Source organism: Nycticebus coucang, chromosome X (assembly GCF_027406575.1).
Source record: "Nycticebus coucang isolate mNycCou1 chromosome X, mNycCou1.pri, whole genome shotgun sequence".
NCBI classification, from domain to species: domain Eukaryota; kingdom Metazoa; phylum Chordata; class Mammalia; order Primates; family Lorisidae; genus Nycticebus; species Nycticebus coucang.
Window position 1 is genome coordinate 142461282 of NC_069804.1, and position 21875 is coordinate 142483156.

The window sequence follows — 21875 nt, forward strand, 5'->3', positions numbered from 1 at the left end:
AGATTTTCTCCTCGAATTCCTAATTCCACTTTGTTAATCTTGTCTGCAATCCAAATTCTGAATTCGATTTCTGACATCTCAGCCAGTTGTTTATGAATGGTATCTTCAATTACATCTGCCATATCTTTCCTTGGGGGGGGGTTGATCTAGTCTGGTTATTCATGTTACCAGAGTTTTTCCACTGATTCCACCCCCATGGTTGTTTTGTTCCCTTTGATTTTTTCCCCTGGGGCTTTGTCGAGGGCCTGTACAGTGTTGAGGCCTGAGAAACTGGGCCCCTGTCTGGTGTGGTGGGGCTAAGTGGTTCTGTCTGTTTTCAGCTAGTGTCTGTTCCACCCTAGTGAAACAGATACTCTGGATTGAAGTCTCAGCTTTTGTTTGTATCCTTGTGTTCACCACTCTCCTCAGCAGGGTTGACGTCCATTCTTCAACCTTCTCTCTTAGTGCAGCTCAAGTCCACCAGGTTACTTGCTAAATTTGTGTCCTTTAACTCTCCTTCTGGATGGGAGCCTCTGTGGCAAGCTGGCTTCAGTCAGCCATCTTGACTCCTCCCCTGTGTATGAGATTTTAATGAGAAGCTGTAATCTATTGGCTAGGATTTTGTTGAGAACATTTGCATCTATATTCATTAGTGAAATTGGTCTGAAATTCTCCTTTTCAGTTGGGTCTTTTCCTGGTTTTGGTATCAGGGTGATGTTTGCTTCGTAGAACGTGTTGGGGGAAGATTCTTTCCTCCTCAATTTTTTGGAATAATTTCTGCAGCATGGTAATACACTCTTCTTTCAAGATTTGATAGAATTCTAATGTGAAGCCATCTGGACCAGGGCATTTTTTTTTTTTTTGGTTGGGAGGTTTTTTATTGCTTCTTTGATCTCAGTGCTTGAAATTAGTCTGTTCAGGAGATCTATTTCATCTAGGCTAAGTCTAGGGAGAGGGTGTGATTCCAAATATTGATCCATTTCCTTCACATTGTCAAATTTCTGGGCATAGAGTTTCCTGGACTATTCAGAGATAATTTCTTGTATCACTGTGGCATCAGTTGTTATTTCCCTTTTATCATTTCTGATTGTGGTTACTAGAGATTTTACTTTTCTATTTCTAGTTAGTATGGACAATGGTTTATCTATTTTTTTTTTTCAAAAAACAACTCCTTGTTTCATTAATTTTCTGAATGATTCTTTTGTTTTCAATTTCATTAATTTCTGATTTAATTTTGGATATTTCTTTTCTTCTGCTGGGTTTAGGCTTAGATTGTTCTTCTTTTTTCCAATTCCATAAGATGGCTTGTGAGTTTGTTAATGTGTTCTCTTTATGTTTTTCGGATGTAGGCATCTAAAGCAATAAATTTTCCTCTCAGGACTGCTTTTGCTGTATCCCACAGGTTTTGGTAGCTTGTGTCTTTATTGTTGTTATGCTCAAGGAAGTTAATGATTTCCTCTTTTATTTCTTCCTGCACCCAACTCTCATTCAGCATAAGGTTGTTTAATTTCCATACCTTTGTGCAGGGTTGAATGTTTTTGTTGGAGTTGAGTTCCACTTTAAGGCCTTGTGGTCTGAGAAGATACAAAGTAAAATTTTAATTCTTTTGATTCTGTTGAAGTTTGTTTTGCGTCTTAGGATATGATCAATTTTAGAGAATGTTCCATGGGCCAATGAGAAGAATATATATTCTTTAGCTTTGTGTTGGAGTGTTCTATATACGTCTATCAAGCACAGTTGTTCTAGGGTCTCATTTAAGTCCCTTATATCTTTGTTTAATTTCTATTTAGAGGATCTGTCTAGCTCTGTAAGAGGAGTGTTAAAGTCCCCTGTTACTATGGCATTATAGGATATCATATTGCTCAGACTGAGTAAGGTCTGTTTCCAGAATCTGGAAGCATTTAAGTTGGGTGCATAAATATTTAGAATTGAAATTTCTTGTTGTATTTTTCCCTTGACCAATATGAAGTGACCATCTTTGTCTTTTTTGACTTTAGTTGCTTTAAATCCACATGCATCTGAAAATAAGATTACAACCCGTCTTTTCTTCTGAATTCCGTTTGCCTGAAAAATTGTCTTCCAACCCTTAACTCTGAGTTTTAATTTATCTTTTGAAGCTAGGTACATTTCCTACAGACAGTAAATGGATGGCTTGTGTTTTTTTAATTAAATCACTTAGTCCATGCCACTTCAGTGTGGAATTCAAGCCATTACCATTTATTGAAATAAATGATAAGCGTGGTAGCATTCTATTCATCTTATTTTGTGAAAGTCCATTGCTTAGTTTTATCTTTTGCATCATTGTGGAAGGTAGGTTCTATCCTTTAATTTCTGGATGCTTACTTTGCTGGTGGTCCATTGTGATGGTCAGTGTGAAAGAACAGGTTGAAGTATTTCCTGTACAGCTGGTCTTGTGGCAAATTTCTTCAATGTTTACAAATCAGTAAAAAAAATTGATTTCTCTGTCAATTTTAAAGCTTAGCCTAGCGGGATATTGAATTCTGGACTAGAAATTGTTTTGCATAAGAAGATTAAAGGTAGATAACCATTGGCTTCTGACTTGAAAAGTATCATTTGAGAAGTCTGCAGTCACCCGGATGGATTTGCCCCTATAGGTCAATTGGCACTTACTCCTGGAAGCTTGCAAAATCACAAGTTCATCACAATGTGTCTTGGATAAGCTCTATTTGAATTTAGGTGACCCAGGGTCCAATGTTCCTCTGAAAGGAGTGTGTCAGAATCTTTGGTGATATTTGGGAAATTTTCATTTATAATATGCTCTAGTATGGCTTCCATTCCTCTAGGGTATTCTTCTTCCCCTTCTTGGATACCTAATAACTCGTATGTTTGAACACTTCATAAAGTCCCACAATTCTTTCAGTGAACATTCTGCTTTTTCTCTCTTTTTTTCTTCCTCTTTAAGTATCTGAGTTATCTAAAGAGCTTTGCCCTCTACCTCTGAGATTCTTTCTTCTGCAAGGTCTAATCTGTTGTTGATACTTTCTATTGCATCTTTGAGTTCTCTAATTGACTGTTGCAGTTCCTTCAGCTCTGCTATATCTTTTCTATATTATTCATATCATTCATCTCTCATTTGATTCTGTTTTTGGATTTTCTTTTGGTTATTTTCCACTTTCTAAGCAATTTCCTTCATTGTTTTTTGGTTATTTTCCACTTTCTCAGCAATTTCCTTCATTGTTTTCATCATCTGTATTTTAAATTCTCCTTTGTCATTTCTAAAATGTTTTTATAGGTGGATCCTCTACAGTAGCTACCTCATGGTCCCCTGGGGGGATTAATTTTCATGTTGCCAGAATTTTTCTGCTGATTCTTCCTCATGAGTGTTTTCTTTTATCTGTTTCCTCGCCCTAATTTTCCTTTCACTTCCTCTTGCTGTTTAAGTTACTATGCCTCTGGCCTCAGGTTCTGATGAGTCCTTTTGGTACAGGACTAAACGGATGAGAAGATTGAAGAGCAAGAAGGGAAAAAATATTTTTCAAAAAAGAAAAATGAGAAAGGAGGGGGGTAAGTAAAAGGGAAAATTGATAAAAAGAAGAGAGGCACAGAAGGAGAGACAGGAGTAAGAAAGGTATACAGTAGGTTACTTTGAGCCAACCTTAAAAACTCCAAGCCTCTGGGGGTGGTGGGTTGGGTGGTTCCCTTGAGGTCTGCTGCTCTTTGCCAGCCTGAGCATACACAGTACCCCACCTCCACCAAATAGAGAGGAAAGCCAAGAATACTATAAATCAAACCAAACCAAACAAACAGAAAACCTTAGGGGATAAAATTGGGGAAAAAAAACAAATAATGAGGGCAGAAACACTAGCAAAAACAAAGTTCTTATTATTAACAAAGGCAACAATGGAAAATTATATTTAAACTAGAAAAATGAAGAAAGAAAAGAAAAATCTAGAGGGAAAATGTTGAAATAAAAAACAAAACAAAAACAAAGCAGTGTATATATCTTGCTGAATATTGTCTGGGCAACAGGTGATCTTTGGGGGTATGAGATGTTAATCACAATGCTGATACAGCTGTATGAGATGAAGACTGGAGGCTTCTACTGATTTCTCAAGCCCCGCAGGATTGAGAGCCTAAATTTCTCCTCAGCCTGCTTAAAAGACACTTTAAATTGTTAACCTTGGCTAAGCAGAAGCTTCCCAAAAAAGCACTTATCTCTGGGATCTCTCCTGAAGTGGCTGCCCACTTATGCAGTGTGCCAAAACTGGTCTCACTGTATGCCCCTGAGGGCTGTGAATGCAAGGCAGCCCTCCTACTGCCAAACACTGAAAGGTCCACTCTTCCCCATCATCAGACACAGCCTTTGGCACTGCTCAGTCACTAGATCACTTGCCCAAGGTCTCCCAACCTGAGCCTTGCTCTGCGACCCTGAAGGCAGAGCCTGCAGGGGCAATTCTCCCATAATGGCTGTGCACACAGCCCAGAGCCAAACTGGCTCAGCAGCTCAGTTCAGGGCCCTAGACAACACTTAAAGTCATCTGCACTCTCGCCCAAGTTCTCCCAAGGTAGTTCAACCAAGTGCCCAAGTCCAAAAAAACAAAATAACCCTCAGGGAAGACCTTCCCTCTTTGCAATCTCACTGCTGTTGTAGTTACAGCTGCAGCAGCCATGGCCTCAGACCAAACACAACCACTTGCCACTTCTCCACTGCTTTTGTCCTCCTCCTGGAGTCCAGAAGTCTTTCACTGTCTCCCTGCATCCCCAAAGGGATGTTTTTAGGCAGAACCCACAAGCCAGAGATGCTTGGAGTCTTCTCTCCTCAATCTCACCACACCCAGTTGCAAAGAAGCTGTTACTCAGCTGCCATCTTTCCCCTCCCTTTTCAGACATTTTTACATTTTTAAAAATGTTTTCTTGCAGAGAGCATCTTAATATACAAAAAAAACCTTTTACCTCTCATGCTTTTCCAGTCTGGCTCATCTTTTATTCTCACTTCTTATGACCTCAAAAACCAACAATTTAAGCTTTTACACAGCCTTAAGATGCCAAGAAATGGAAAGCTCTTTTGTTCCCAACTCTCACATTTCTGTTGGTGACATCCATAGAACAACAAACCTTAGAATCCAGCTCCAATTAGAGACTGAAATAATGGGAAAATGAGATTTTACTGAGCTCTGAGGTCAGAACTAGAAGGGAATTAGAGTTCTCCTAGTCAAGAGTCACATTTTGGAGATAAGGAAAATGAAATTCAGAGAAATTACATTAAACACAGAGTCCACACAGCAAGTACATAAGTCTCGTCTCTCATCATACCAAGTACTACATACTTTACTGTAACAGCTTTTGACCTGGTGTACGAATGCAATCCATCTGGGAAGATTTCTTTTTCATATCCATTTTAAAAGATAGTTTTTCATTATCTCACTAAGCAGAGATATAATTTAACCATATCCAGAAGACATTTATGGGAATCCAGTATGTTTTTCTAATTCAGCAATGCCCAAAGAAGTCTGAAAATGTCCACAGAGGTCAGAAGTGCTTATACTGCTATTCCCTGGTTAAACAGCTACAGATTGCTGTCTTTTGTATTCTTTTTGACTTTCTGCTGTATTTCTGTCCCCTGCTTTGACTTTAGTTATTACTTCCAACATCTATTAGTGGTGTTTGCATCGAGCAGTCCTGACCTCTACTCTCACACCTACTATTGTCAATGTGAGTTAAGAGAAGAAATAAATATGATCTTTCAAACTATGACCATATGATAGTCAAATAGGTTATGAATAAGGATCTAGAAAATTTAACGTAGGAACCTTGTGATACTTACTTTGGCTGCTATTGAATGAAATGTCAATGTTGTCAGATATGGTACTTTTTAAGAAAGGGATGTGGTAGCAAAATATCCTTTAATACAAACAAAAATGAGAATAAAATCAGGCTTTTTTTAACATCAGGAAGGTATGTGTTCCTCCATTAAAATTTCTTCCTCATGGGTTTTTGTCTTTTTAAAAAACCTTTTAAAAAGGTAAACCTTTTTTAGAAAAGTTTTAGGTTCATAGCAAAACTGAGTGGAAAATAGAGTTATCACATATGTCCTGTCCCTACATGTGCACTATTGACATTACACACTACAAAATCCATGTTGGTTTTTTTAATCTGTGTAAATACTACCAAAGGGAGAGCTTAAATTACCTGTAACACCACAGAACTGTGGGTATTGCTGGTGAAGATGCGTGTAGTTCCTGCCTTGGAAGACTGCAAATGGGATGAGAGGCCCATTTCGCTGCTTCCAAGGGATAATTTCATGTGTTGGTCTTCCTCTTCAACGAGAGATCTGAAATTTTTTTAAAAATAAAAATAAACACAAATTAAAACTTGCATAATTTACAATAGTATTAATTAGAAAAATAAATAATATTACCAATTATCCAAGTATGGAATATACTGCATTTTGTTTCACCATATCTTAGCTCAGACCATTCTCTATCATAGAAGAAATAAATACTTGTAATGCTTTCCAAGGACAGAAAACATAAAGGAGAACTGAGAAATCAACTTAAAAGTTGGTTCAAAAATATAATCACAAAGATCTTTTAGGTCTATAGTAACTGCTTTTGGTATTTTACTGTTTAGGTAGCAATGCCATCAAATTGCATTCTCTGCAGTTAAAATTAATTTAGAACACCTAACTTTAGAAAAAAAATAGCTACCATTTATTAAATAGTCACTATATATGTATGTATCAAGTACTTGCCAATAATTTTATTTAGCTCATATAATTTTTAAAACAATTCAGTCCAATAGCAACTATTATTATCTCCTTTTTGTTAAGGGTAGGGATAACAAACTAAAGATGTGTTAAAAATCTGTCAGTACCACGAGCGCTAACCATTTGTGCCACTAAACCAAAAATCACATCATAACAAAGATATTTGTACCAGAATATTTATTGCAGCCCAATTCATAATTGCTAAGTCATGGGAAAAGCCCAAGTGCCCATCGATCCACGAATGGATTAATAAGTTGTGGTATATGTACACCATGGACTATTATGCAGCCTTAAAGAAAGATGGAGACTTTACCTCTTTCATGTTTACATGGATGGAGCTGAAACACATTCTTCTTAGTAAAGTATCTCAAGAATGGAAGAAAAAGTATCCAATGTACTCAGCCCTACTATGAAACTAATTTATGGCTTTCACATGAAAGCTATAACCCAGTTATAACCTAAGAATGGGGGAAGGGGGAAAAGGAGAGGAGGGAGGGGAGAGGGGGGCGGAGGGAGGGTGATCGGTGGGATTACACCTGCAGTGCATTTTACAAGGGTATATGAGAAACTTAGTAAATGTAGAATGTAAATGTCTTAACACAATAACTAAGAAAATGCCAGGAAGGTTATGTTAACCAGTGTGATGAAAATGTGTCAGTCTATAAAACCAGTGTATGGTGCCCCATGATTGCATTAATGTACACAACTATGATTTAATAATAATAATAATAAAAAAGATGTGTTAAAAATCACTTACCTGGGGTCACATCATTATTAAAGTTGCTGGGTCAGGGTTTAAATCTAGGTCTAGTTTGAATCCGACTCCAAAGCCCCCATTAATAAAAGTCAAAGATTTAAACTGTTATATATTAATACTTTACTTCCTCTTATGTTGTTAGTAATAACTTCATTCATCCCCAACTAAACAAAATTTTACACATGAAATAATTTATTTTTCTAGCAGTATAACTCACTTATCAATTTGGCATTGTTTAGTGGCATTTTCATCTTTTCAAAGACATAAATACTAAAAAAAATACAAGTTATCCCCATATATTTTGCAAAAATATTTTTTTCAGGAGCCACAATAAAAGGTTTGGAGAATATGCACTCAGTGGATCGCTTGTTGCATGGAGAATATGACAGTATATTTTATAGTTAAAATCCCTCAGTGAGGTTACACTAAAAATGGGCCATGACAGAACAAACTCTTGCTATTGCCTAGAAAAGGCCTTCTGTTTCTCCATAGGTATACACTGCTAAAATCATCTTTGCATCACCTGCCTAAGAGCCTAGGGCTCTGAATTGGTTTGTGCAATCATGACACAGATTGCTAAAAATGGACATTGGGAAAAAAGGAGGAAAATAGATTTTCAAGTGCTAGAGCTCTTTGTTTTTCCTATTTACCTGTAGTTTCCTAAATTTTGAATTATTTGCTTTTCTAACTGATCTATCCAATATCATAAATATTCACCTTTTTCCTATTTTACCTATAACCTAAGCTGATCAGTTTTAACGAGAAGAAAAGTTTTAAGACTATACCATACTTTTAATAAAGATCCTGCTTGGAATTCTGACACCAACCAAATGGTTTTAAATCCTGCAATAATTAGCAAAATTCTGGCCTTGAGAGTGACATCAATTCTTTTTAATGATATTAGAGCCATAGTATAACCAAAATGCATTAATAATATGTAACCATGTTTTATTCAACTCTCATGGATATTTAATAATGAAGAGAATAAGTTAAATAAGATTTTAACAAGCATAAAATAAAATGGATATAGCTTTCCATTAGAGTTTCAGAAATAGCTTTAAAAGATTTAAATTATATATATGAAATATAGCACATGCACACCTTTAAACAACTCTTGTGAACATTCAAAATTATAGAATCAATTAGGAAAGTGAGAAATAGATTGACAGTGATTGGTATCTCTAACCAGAAAATTTCTATTCATCTGCATTATTTTAATAGGATAATCAAGCAGACTGTTTTATTAGTTCCTGTATTCCCTACATAGATTCTGGCATGAGAGGCTTAATATATGTTCTTTGAATGAATACAGAATCTCCTTTCTGAGAATCATTACAAAGACTTTTTTTTTATCATTCAGTGCTTAAATAACCATCAATTATCATTTTTATAAAACAACAGACATGAAAAGGGACAGAGGCAAAATTGAAACCACACTGCCACTATGACATAGCCTGGAAATTGCTTTTTTGAATAAACTACAACTTGTTTACTTGTCATTCATCTCTTGTTCTCAACAACGAAATGCATAATGTGAAAATACAGCCCTTTCCTGGCAATATAATATGTCTGCCTTTCTAATTAATTAATTCCAAAGCCGAAGAAGTGTTCACTAAAATGAATGCTTTTCTTCATCATCTTCTTCATGACTTTTTATCAGTATCTTTTGACTTTCTAACATTCACAACATGCCCTACTATTTGTGCCATGGTAATATTACATGCCATGTCAACCTTCTTTTTTTTTTCTTTCTTTTTTTCTTTCTTTTTTTTCTTTATTAAATCATAGCTGTGTACATTAATGCAATCATGGGGTACCATGCACTGGTTTTATATATACTTTGAAATGTTTTCATCACACTGGTTAACATAGCCTTTCTGGCTTTCTTTTAGTTATTGTGTTAAAACATTTATATTATACATTTAGTAAGTTTCACATGTACCCTTATAAGATGGAGGGAGGGTAATTGGTGGGACCACACCTATAGTGCATGTCAACCTTCTTAACAGATTCAATATTCTGCTCTATCTCCTTTTCATTAGGTTTATTGACTGGATGTAAAGGGCATTCTTTTTCAACATTGCAAGGAGGTGACACCTCTCTGTGAACCCAGTTCACAATTATATCAAACTATGCTTCAAGGAATGATTATCTGAGTAATTCCAAGAACAAATAACATTTTGTAAATCTTATTTTTTCTCTTGTTCTATAGTTAAAAGCAATATACATACTAGTGTTTATCAATGGTGGAGGGGAAGCAGGAAGCATTTTGCCACACTCCCCATTCCCACCTTTAGCAATGTCTAGAAACATTTTCATTGTCTCAGCTGGGGTGGAGAGAGACAATCACTGTCATTTCTTGAGATGCTGTTAAACTCCTTCAACACACAGAACAGTTCTCTACGTCAAAGATGTTCTCGGGCAAAAATGTCAAAAGTGTCAAAGTTGAGAAGCCCTAATATAGAAGGATTGGCCTCCCCGTGAAATTTTTTCTCAAGCAATTCATGTCTTAAATAATTTTTCAGTCTTAGCACTGACTCCATGAAATGCTAGCAGTACAAAACACAGTAAGATTATTAGCTACCATGAACTCTTCCAAGGCTACCTAATAGAATACCTTTACTCTTCTCAGGCCCATCAATTTGAAAAATCAAATGTTAGCAGTAGAGAAGTAGATAATGGCTTTGAAGCTTATAAGACAATTATTCAGCAAAGCTTTTGTTTTACAGAAGCTCATGTAAAAATGTTAATTTCTTAATTTTGCTTATAACAGTTATTAACTAGATTTCACTTTACATGCTAAATTAAAATCTGGCAAATCCTGTCCAAATATTCCCATTTCGTTAACACTATAAAATTATTTGTGGGAAAGACTATGTTCACCAATTTTCTTTCTAAAAATGAAATCTCTCTTTTTCCTACAACATTATGGTCTGCATATTGTTGCCACACCGCCCCCACCTATCCCATCAGCACTGGACACATCTTATTTTTGAAACAATGAGTAACTACAGAGTACAAAAGCAATCTTTCACAAAGTGTGCATGCATAAATTAACTGTGCTTGCTTCACAAAAGCAATTATTATTATTTTTTTTTTTGATGAGCATTAGGTTAAAGATAGAGGCACTGTCTGAACCCACATCTGAATCCAGAGCCCACATTGTTCCCATTTATACCAAGCCTGAAAAATAAAAATAATAGACAATAAAAGCCATAAAGCAAATTGCGTTACAGTGATTAGTTTACAAATACAAGGAAAATACATTCTGGTATAGACAAGAAATTTTCTAGTTTAATTAATTCAATTTAAAATTTACCCACTTTAACTACTCTATTTTCATAAAAACAATACCAATGCAAAAAAATTATTCATGCCATTCTCCAAACACATAACGGATAGGAAGGTAGCACCTCTGAGACTATAACTAGTTCATATTTAAGGGGAATAATACATTACTGCTAACAGCATTTAGAAAGAACATATTCTGAATTCCAATGCCAGCTATCACAATCACAGATATAGCTCTATGATACTGATGAGGGAATTGGGCTAGACAAATGGAATGACAAATGATACTCCATTAGATAACAATAACAGGATGAAAGTTAATTAGCCAAAACTAAAAGTATTAGCACTGAATATCCCAATCCTGTCCTTGAAAAACTTTAAAATCAATATTTTCTTCCTCTACTTACCATATTTCAAGACTTTAATCCCCTTCTACCTTTTAAAATCCATATACTAAACTACATCTTGTCTCATGCATCTTAAACAAAAATGTTTTCTATTTTGGAAGCTTGCTTTATACATTATTTCTCATTCTTCACATTTCTTATAATACATTGTTTAAAACAAGATATCTAGATGAGTAGATAGGCTGGTAGGTAGATAGATGGATGAAGGTGTGGATGAATGGATGGTAGATAGATAGGGCATGTAAGAATCCAGTGTATTTTCTAATGTAGAAATAAAAGAATAACTGAATTGTTTTATGAAAGTTACCAGACTTGTAGTGAGTCCTGAACTCTCTGAGCTTCAGTTTCTTGTCTTTAAGATGGGATTGTTTTGAGGATTAAGTAGGATACTAGAATGTGCCTGGCACAATGCCTAGTACACAGCAGGTGCTCAGTAAATGATCTTATTCCTATGTTAAAACAGACATCAGCTATTTATTAATGTGATTCTATTTTAAAGGTGACAGACATATGTATATAAGTATGTGTAATAGTTTCTCAGGAAAATCCTTTTACAGTATGACCCTATCACCTTGATTTTCTTCTCTTTTTTGGATGTATATTTTTGCAGCAAAAAAAATAAATAAAGTCTTCAAAAGGTAGAAGTATTTTATAAAATCTCATCTAAAAGTAAAGATTTTCATTAGTGAAATCATTTCAAATAGACTATAATTTACTTATATTTATGTCATTCCAAAAACTACAAAAAACTAACCAAAAGTTTATCTTTCTTACATCCTTTCAGACATTCAGACAAATACCTCATTAAAGAGATATATTCTCCACAGCTTTTAAAACAACAATTAATTTATGACTTCTTAAGAGAAGTTTCTATTATATTTATAATTTTCTTGTGTAATGATACTATAAATGACATTTTAGTTGGGGAGACAAATCTTTTGATAGTTGAAGTTTTAATTTGTTTTATTCCATTAATAAAAATGCCACACTTACATTACAGACATTAATTTACTTCATGAGTTGGAAATTTTGTTTCTGATTTTGACAAAACATTTTCCTTCTTTTTTGTAATGGAAGGTGAATGTGTACATGTGCGTGCATTTGTGTACACTCAAACATGGGGGATATCATCCAATTTTTGTTTGAGAAGTGTGGAAAAGAATTTTCTTTAGAATTCAATGCAGTATGCATGCTTTAAATTTATCTGAAAACCAATGGGAAATGAAAGGATAAGTGAACTCTTTCTTTCTAATGAAATAATTTTAAAAATTAGAAAAGGAATGTATTTCTAAATGTTAATTTCATAGCTATCACTCAAAAAAGCAAAGTCAAAGCTCCCTTCCCTTTAAGAATCGAGATACCCTGAGAGAGTATACACTTGGTAGTGGTGATAGGGAGATGGAAAACACATATGTAGAAATGGATGTGAAGAAATAGCAAGTGCTCCCATCATTGTCAACAGTCCCCTTCTCAGTGCACAGAGGAAATAACTACAATCCTCTGGTCAAGCATAAGCCTTCTGGAAGGATGCTTTTTCCTACAGCTAGCTCCACGTCTGCCCAGTGAGAAGTCTCTATACCAGTGGCAGTGAGCTTGCCTTTCCCTTCTTCAATCCCAAAATAAAGAAACTGCAGTGGGAGCCCAACCCCTCAACACCTTAAGCCAACTTTTTTTAAATGAGCTTTGCTTCCAGGGAATTTGTTAACTGAGGTGTCATCTTACTCCCATTATCTGTAGCTCACCAACTTTGAAATGACTATTGTGCTATGGTGCATTTAAATCAAAAAGCATGTTATGAAAGAATTGGGTTTCACCTGCCTAAAATTTCAGTTTATTAAATATTCAAACATCCAAGTCACCCAATCTTAGAGTTTATTATAAAGAAAGATTCCACAAACTCAAAACTAATTAGAAATCACTGAGACAAATCTATTTGGGAACAGAAGAATCATTAATCAAGTGGTAAAAATGCCAGCCTTTTCTGAATTTCCCGTTATGTTCAACTTCACAAAGTCAATAATTCATGACCAGGTCTTAAGGGGATGTTTATTTATTTTTTAAAGGAGACATGAAAAACAAAAGAGTAAGACTTACAAAATAATAACCATCACATTCCACATGGTATGTGGAATGGCAGGTAATTGGCAGCCTTAAGAGTCCCATGACTCTATGTATTATTCAAAGCCCATAAAAAATAGAGTGAATCTCAGCTGTGATTTTGCAATGACCTAGAAGCATTTCTAATTATTTAAATGAATGTGAAAAAAATTCAATATCAAATCAATCATATGTTTTTAATACTACAGCCAATATTTTTAAGATAAAGGGGGATAATGCCAACAAAAAGCAGAAGGTAGGTTCTCAACTCTTAAGGTAGTTCTCTCAAGCTCATTTCAGATATTGAGCATATTAGAAGCAAAGAGTCTAATTTAAGTATCATTTTTCATAATAATATTATTTTCCTTTTTCTGTATATTTGCCTCACCATGAAGCATTTTTTTTTACCACAATACTTTGTTATAAGGCTTTAAGTTATCCTCCTTATGCTATGATTCCCATAAAGAAACATATCCATTGCTGGCCTTATGTCCTCAGGCTGTTAGGAGGTACAAATGGTCTTTACTGTTACTTATAGCCCATTTGCCTGCCTATACATTCAATTATCATATTCCAAGAGTTTAAACACAGTCTGTAACTCCAGAAACAGTTCCCAATTTTTATCCTAAAATGCCATTAGGATCCACCATTTATACTACATTCCTAGAAAACTATTTTAACTAAGATCATGTTCTATACCACAAAGCAATTTCACAATTTAGCCACAGACAACTCCACTACTGTGAATAACAAAAATTGCTCTATGAGAACATTTTTATAAGTGTTGTCCATGGTACAGTAACTCTAAGGGAGGAGTTATTTGAAGAAAGTTATTTCTGTACCATAACTATATTTAATTATCTAAAATATTACAAATCCTTAGTAAAATTTATAATATTAGAACACAGACTGGTGATTTGATGGGGCAAAGGTACAAATTATAAATCATTGGGGAGTTCGCCTCTTTGGGGAATAAAGTGTTTCTTTTTAGGAACTTCATGGCCTGTGAGTTAAAGATGCTTTTATGTTCTTGAGTAGAACTTACATGGTAGAGGCAGACCATATCATTTTGGTAAAATGATGCAGTAGGCGTCAAGCACCCAAATTTCCTAATCATGTAAATGAGAATTTAAAAAAAGATAATTGGAGCATTTTTAGATTGTGTGTACATGTGTTTTATAGAAGTGATCTATAAATTATAAGGTAGCAATTTAATCTGAGATAAATGAAAAGAGAAACACATTCCTTTCTTTGCTTCTATAAGTCATTTAAAGTGTTTCACACCCCACATTATAATTTCTGATTCTCAGAGTGTGGGTGAGAAGCGGACACCAGGAGAGGAGAGTCCCCAAGTAGGTGAGAGTAGATGAGAGTCAAAGTGTTATGTTTATCCAGCTAGTTGGAAAATGCTACTAAAATGCTACCCACTCACTCGTCCCACTCCCATGAGCTATTTCTTTTTTTTTTTAATTTCAGATTATGATGGTGGTACATATAATTAAGTTACACAGCTTGCTTTTGTAAGGTTAAAGTCCAAGTTGTATGTGTGTTCTTCACCCTGGAAGTATGCAAATATACCCGTGTGCAATGTTGCCGTGGAATTTACCCAACCCTTTCCTCCCTCCACCCGCTTACTTGAATTTTGTTGAGATTTTCTGTCTTGTGAGCATGTAAGTGTTAATCTACTACCTCCAATTTAGTACTGAGTACATGTTCTGTTTGTTTTTCCATTCCTGTGATAATTTGCTTAGGAGAATGGTCTCTAATTCCATCCCAGTTGTTATAAAAGATACATGAGCTATTTCTTGAAGCTGATTGGTGGGATTACACCCGTGGTGCATCTTACAAGGGTACATGTGAAACTTAGTAAATGTAGAATATAAATGTCTTAACACAATAACTATGAAAATGCCAGGAAGGCTACGTTAACCAGTGTGATGAAAATGTGTCAAACGGTCTATAAAACCAGTGTATGGTACCCCATAATCGCATTAATGTACACAGCTATGATTTAATAAAAAAAAAATCCAATCTTTTCATAGGTCAAAAATATTCTCAATGGAAATGAATTTGACTACATATTTCTTAGTGCCCATTTCTGGAAGCTTGGTCAGTCAGAAATTTCAGGAATCTCCAATGTATCTTGATGTCATACATTCAAGACAGCCATACCCAAAATATTTTGAATTCTAAACAACAATTGCTATCATCCAAATATTTGGATAATCTTTGTCCCCTGCTTCCTGCCCATCTTCCATGACCAATCAACTGTCAAGCACTGCTGAATCTCTCTCTGGAATGTGCCTATCCTTAACCTTCTCAGCACTAGTCCCCTAGACTTTTCTCTAGTCTTTTAAGTCTTTGCCTAGTTATAAACTTTGTATACATTATGCTGTAGATTTTTTACATACCATCATTGTATTTATAGCTCAGAAAATCACTCCCTTGCTCAAAAGTATCATTCAATGACTCATTGCTTGTGGAACAAAAAGCAAATCCTACACTTTTGAGCTCCAGGCTTCTTAGCTGAGCCTTCCTTAACTAATTACACATTTCACCAAACTATTCACAAAATAGTTTGCTGAAATGTATAATTTAAATGTATGTTTAATGATTATAGAATAAACAAAAATCCCAAATTATTTACAAACTATCAATTGTTTAGCTTTAGAACATACTGCTTTTGCATATTTATAGCTATGCCTTTTTGTTGATTGTTAACCAAATAATGTATAAAAGCCATTTTATTTAAACATTTTAATAGAAGAAAAAAGATTTAATTTAAATCTGACTGCTAAATCTCTACGATTAGGGTGAAGTCCTTTTAAGTATAAAAATTCAAATCACAAGTTAATGTGGATAATTTCTTTAACACTAATTTTATTTCTCCTAAGCCCTAATCAGGTTTTCTTGTCTGCTAGTCAGGAATTCTTTTTATCAAACCTACACATGAAAACATTATCATTTAAGTGCAAATACATTAGCTTCAAGACATGAATTCATCTTTAATAGTTTACCCTGTTATAATAAAGAGCATGTGAAAATAAGTCAAATAACTCATTAAAAGTGGTTTCTACCTTACAACAAATAATAGCCTTATTTTCTTTATAAAATTACAACTTGATGAACCATAACTAAAGTGTTTTGGTCACTGGTAAAATGCTTCAGTCTGTGCCAGAATCATGGTATTTATCAGCAACAACGAACAGAGTCTGGATTTTAGATTAGTTCTTTTCATAGATAAAACAGTTATAACCTACTCTCTAGCAAGACTGTTGTATACCAGTCATCCTCCTTCATACATGGGGGATATATTCCAAGACTCACAGTGGACGCTCAAAACTTCTGATAGTACTTAACCCTTGGAAAGCAAAAGTATGGATAAGGAGGGACTATTATGTTATATTATTGCATAATACCAAATGAAGAAATTCAACACTCCCAAGTGAAGTGGTTTACATGGAGCTAAAAACATAACCCCCCCCAAATAATATCATTTTACCATAAGGACATTTACACTCAGATGCTTATAGCAGCTCAATTCATAATCACAAAAATGTGGAAACAATCCAAGCGCCCATTAACACATAGATGGATTACTAAACTGTGGCATATGTATACCATGGAGTACTACTCAGCTATAAAAAAGATGGAGAAATGTGCAGAGTTTACATCTTTTATTTACCTGGATAGAGTTGAATAACATTCTCCTTAGTAAAGTATCTCAAGAATGGATATGGCTTTTATACACTATTTGGTTAGCAATAAATAAAAAGGCATAGCTGTAAATATCCAATATACACAATACTAAAATGAAACCAACAGATCAGTGATTTTCAACTGGTGTGCCACAGCACACTGGTGTTTTATGAGAGGATCTTAGGTGTGCTGCAAAAATTTTTAAAGAGCATTAATTTATTTTTGAAAGACATCCAAAGCATGGTTAAGTATATATTTTTTAACTTTTTTTCTCAACATAATTTAGTTGTGCAGCAAAAGTTTAACTATAGGTTCAAGTGTGCCATGAGATAAAAAAAAAAAAGGTTGAAAAACACTGCAATTGATAAAGAACTACAGATCCACATGACAGAAAAACAAATTCAAATTCAAGGAGGTGGGGGAAGGGAAAGGAAGAAAGGGAGGAGGGAAGGAGATTGGTAAGCTCTCACCTAATGGGTATACACAACACACCCCAAGGTGAAGGGCTCCACTACAAATTGAACTTGACCTAACGAATGCAAACAATGTAATCTAATCATTTGTACCCTTGTATTAATCTGAAATTTTATGAAAAGAAAGGAAAAACATGCATCTTATGTACTCAATAGTAATTTGAAACTAGTAAATGTACAACTAAAGACCCACAGCAGAGGAAAAACACAACTAAATTCAAAAAGGGAGGATGGGAAGTGGCTCAGTAAGCTCCAAGCTAACAGGTACAATGTAGTCCTTCACCTAGAAAGTGAAGGACTCAGATACAACTCAGACTCTTCCTAGCAAATGCAAGCAATGTAACCCAATCATACGTATGCTTATAATAATGTGAAATAAAGAAATAATAAAATTTGTGATAGTACTAAAACCTTGGAAAGCAAAACAAAGGATAAGGGTAGATTACTATATTAGATTATTATTGCATATGCCAAACGAAGAAATTCAACACTTTCAAGTGAAGTGGTTTGCGCAGAGCTAAAGACCTAAAAAGCATACTCTCTAAACTCATATGCTCAACGTTTACTGAGCATCTGCTGTGTGTACTAGGTAAAAGGAAAACAAAAGATACTTGCTTGCTAAGAGATCACAGTCGAAGAAATAATTACTTTTCAAAGGATTAAATGATATAAAATTATAAAAAATGCTCAGCCTTATCTTCTGAGAAGTATTATGTGATATTATTCATATAAACCACAGTAACAAAAGATTGCATACTTTATTCTCTAGTCCATAAGGGTATCAGTTCATATTTAGCATATAAGCACCAAATAAAAAATAAGTAACAACAACTTTCCTTACTATTATTATAAAGAATTATTTGTTCCAGATCAGGCTATCTGCAAAGCTGGATCAGCAATCAAATGATATCCACTATTCAAAAATATAACCTGCAATATATATTAATTATATGAAAAAAGCCAAAACTATCATTATTGATAGTGCATAACATCATTTGAAAAAAAAAATGTTCTAATTGCACCTACATATATACTTTCACCAATATTTCTATGAAAAATACACCAATGAGCTGGGTCTCAGTCTATGTAAAACCAAAACTTTGTATCCAATTCTATGTACTGACGACCTTCTGTTTAGTTGTAAATCATTCAGAAATGATTGTGTGCACACCCCCTCGGTATGGAAGTGCTCATAATGAATGAAAACATACTCCATTTGGTGATGCTACGATTATCTATTGAATAATCTATTCACAATCTACCAACCATATACTTTTCAAAGTTTTATTCCTAATATTTCATAGAGCTATCCAAACTAAAGCTAGATCAAACTAGCTGTTGAACAAGAGAAAAGTTTTGATGTAATTACATGTAACAAAGAAATCTAGTTTAAGGTTTTGTGGTAGGCTTATCTTTAACAATTGATAATACAGTTGAAAGGAGATATGAATCAAGATTGGGTGAAATCATCAAACACACAGGTACATAGATGGAGGAAAGGCAAGAAGAGATTAATTTCATATTCTCTTTCAAGGTAAATGGTATAACCAAGAGTGATTTGTAAGGTTCCTTCCAGCTGGTGGATTCAAAGAAGGCTGAATGAGAGAAGTTTTTATCTCATTGATCAGTGAAAAGCTCTATATTTTCTGAAGCCAGGAAAACAAAAAGTGAAAAATAGAAGATATTACAAGGCAACTAGTAAGTGATAAGCAAAAATCATTTAGTACTTTCAGAAACACTTACAGTGAGAGACTTTAGTGAGGGAAAAAGAGAGAGAAGGTTATTAGGAGCACAGGAATGGGGTAAATACCAGGTTAACCCAGTTTTCTATACTACGTATATACTCAACTGAGCCTGCACTCCAATTTATCATTCTCATAGTGTTTGATTCTGCAAATATAGTGTTCTAAACTACAATATTTTCAATATAAACCTCTTAAATCTAAAACATAATCAAGCCCATGTACCTGCTCTGGGAAGAAGTGTCCAGAGATCACAACTTTCCTGTACTTTGTCTCCAAGTTTAAAATGCCACTATTCAGGCTATAGTAACTTGCTGAATAATCAAGTATAGTGCTCAACTACTGAGTAGCATAGACAACCTGTTACTTTACCGTTACTATTTCACTAAATAGATGTTAATGAACACCTCAGATTTCAGCATTTGCCCCTGCACCTGCCAAAGACTGAAGGGCGATTATCAAGGCAACAACCACACAGTGATATGCCACATATCTGTAATACATTTTCAAGATTGATTAAAGTTTCTCAACAATCTGTGTTATTTTACTTCCTAGAGATATGTGAAGACCTTCTATTTGTTTATTACTTTCTGGTGCCTTTATTTTTTATAGTAAGGAAATCAATGAATTATTTTATTTTTATGTTTTATTTGATTTTGAACAGTTTTTTTAAACAATTGCAAATTTTTTGAGAAGGTGGAAAGAAATGAATCCTTTGACATTGTTTCTTCAATTCTTTAATGTAATAAAATGCAACCAACATCAACAATCTTGTATTATACACACACTTGATACCAATGGAGTAATTTTGTATTATACATGCAGCTTTGATATCAATGGAGTAATTCTGAATGCTTCTGCTTGTTACATCAAACTTTATTAATAAAACAAATTTGATTACTTTATTCAAAAGGTGGCACTACTGTTTATCAACTTTTAATGAGAGCATTGAACCATACAAATCATCTCAAAACAGCCTGCATTTTAAGAAGGCCAATAAATAAGGAAGTTTTGTTATGACTAATATATTTTATTCATATCTACATTTTGTGATTGTAAATACTTGAAAAATCAATTTATTCAATACATTTGTGCTTATTTTATAAAGCTTAGAGCACAATAAAAGTTCTAGTAGTATGCCTTGTTTTATGATATTTTCTACACAACTCCAGATTATAATGCTGTCACTAGATAATTCTACCTTTTAATAATATTGCTAGGAAATTATTATTGCAAGGGCTGAGAACTGCCTATGTGATACTATTAGAATTTTACTCCTATCACAAAGAAGAAAAAAAACACTATTAGAATTTTTGAGAATAAAACGGCTGGCCCAGAGATTAATAAATACAGCTTAGTTATGAGACTATAAACTCGTAGAACAACTTGGGATAATCAGAACACTTTCTTACAATGTTTTTGTAAGCTCAGCATGATTGTGTTCAACTAGAATATGGAAGATAGAATCATGGCCTCCAAAAGATGTCCACATCATAACCCTTAGGAACCTGTGTCTATATGATTACATGCTAAAGGGGGCTTTGAAAATGTGATTAAGCTTAAGAACCCTGATATGGGATATTGTCTTGCTTTATCCAGGTGTTCCAAACTAATCACATGAGTTCTTAAAGTGGAAAAAGGCAGAGAATGTATCAAGGAGCAAAATGAAAAGAATTTATCCTACTATTGCTGGTTTTGAAGATAGAAGAAAGGGGCCAAAAACCAAGACAGGCAAAAAGCCTCCAGAAGCTGAGATTGTCCATTAGCTTACAGCCACCAAAATGATGGGACTCCTATGACCACAAAGAACTGAATTTTGTTAATGAAGGGAATGAACAAAAAATTGATTCTTTTCTGGGGGCCTCAGACCTGCTGACACTTTGATCTTAATCCAGTGAGACCAGTATCAGACTTCTGACCTAAAAAAAAAAAAAAACAAAACTATAAGATAAATTTGTGACATTTTAGGTCATTAGTGTGCATTAAGTATCTATGGCAATAGTAGAAAACTACTACATGGAGGTTTTTTATTCATTAAATGCTTGTTTGCACACAACTAAGCTTAGGACAATAATTTCCACACATACTGACAGGGAAAGTACCCTTGGAAGGCGTTAACATAAGCACACCAGCTATAGCACTGCCCATGGGTAGCTAATTACCATGAGGGGAAAAGATGGGTAATCAATGATGGTAAATAGTGTTTCAAGAAACTATGAAAACTTCAGAAGAAAATGAAGTAATGTCAATATCATATGAACAAGTAAAGATTTCGATTTTCCTATTTCACCCCTGCACAGTATGCTAGTAAAGCTCTCTAACATCTTCTTATAATACCACCCAATCCAATAAGATTTTACCATTTATAATACTTATTTTTCTTCTACTCCTAGTGAGATGTTACCCAATTAATATATGACATGAAAGTAGCAAAAATCTATACAAATAGAAAAGCACTAGAGATGTAGGAAGATCGCCTGAGCCCAGGAGTTGGGTGTTGCAGTGAGCTGTGATGATGCCACAGCACTCTAGCCAGGGCAACAGAGTGAGACCCTGTCTCAAAAATTAGAAAAAAAAATTAAAGAAATTAGAGAAGTCAAGAGCTTTGAAATCAGGTGGACCTGAATCTGAATTCTGGCTCCGCCTCTTACTTGGGATTTAATATTGAGCAAGTAAATCAACTTCTCTGAACCTTTATGTCTT

General features: G+C 34.5%; 1 protein-coding gene across 9 annotated transcripts in view; it reads right to left on the minus strand.

Annotated features, from left to right (window-relative positions):
* The window catches only part of KLHL13 (kelch like family member 13), a 271741-nt gene that overhangs the window by 59611 nt on the left and 190255 nt on the right, over positions 1–21875 (minus strand). For all 9 annotated transcript variants that reach the window (XM_053580327.1, XM_053580330.1, XM_053580328.1 and 6 more), the window contains one exon: positions 6130–6271. In XM_053580327.1, coding sequence (XP_053436302.1) covers positions 6130–6271 — 142 coding nt within the window. The remainder of the gene's footprint in view (positions 1–6129; positions 6272–21875) is intronic.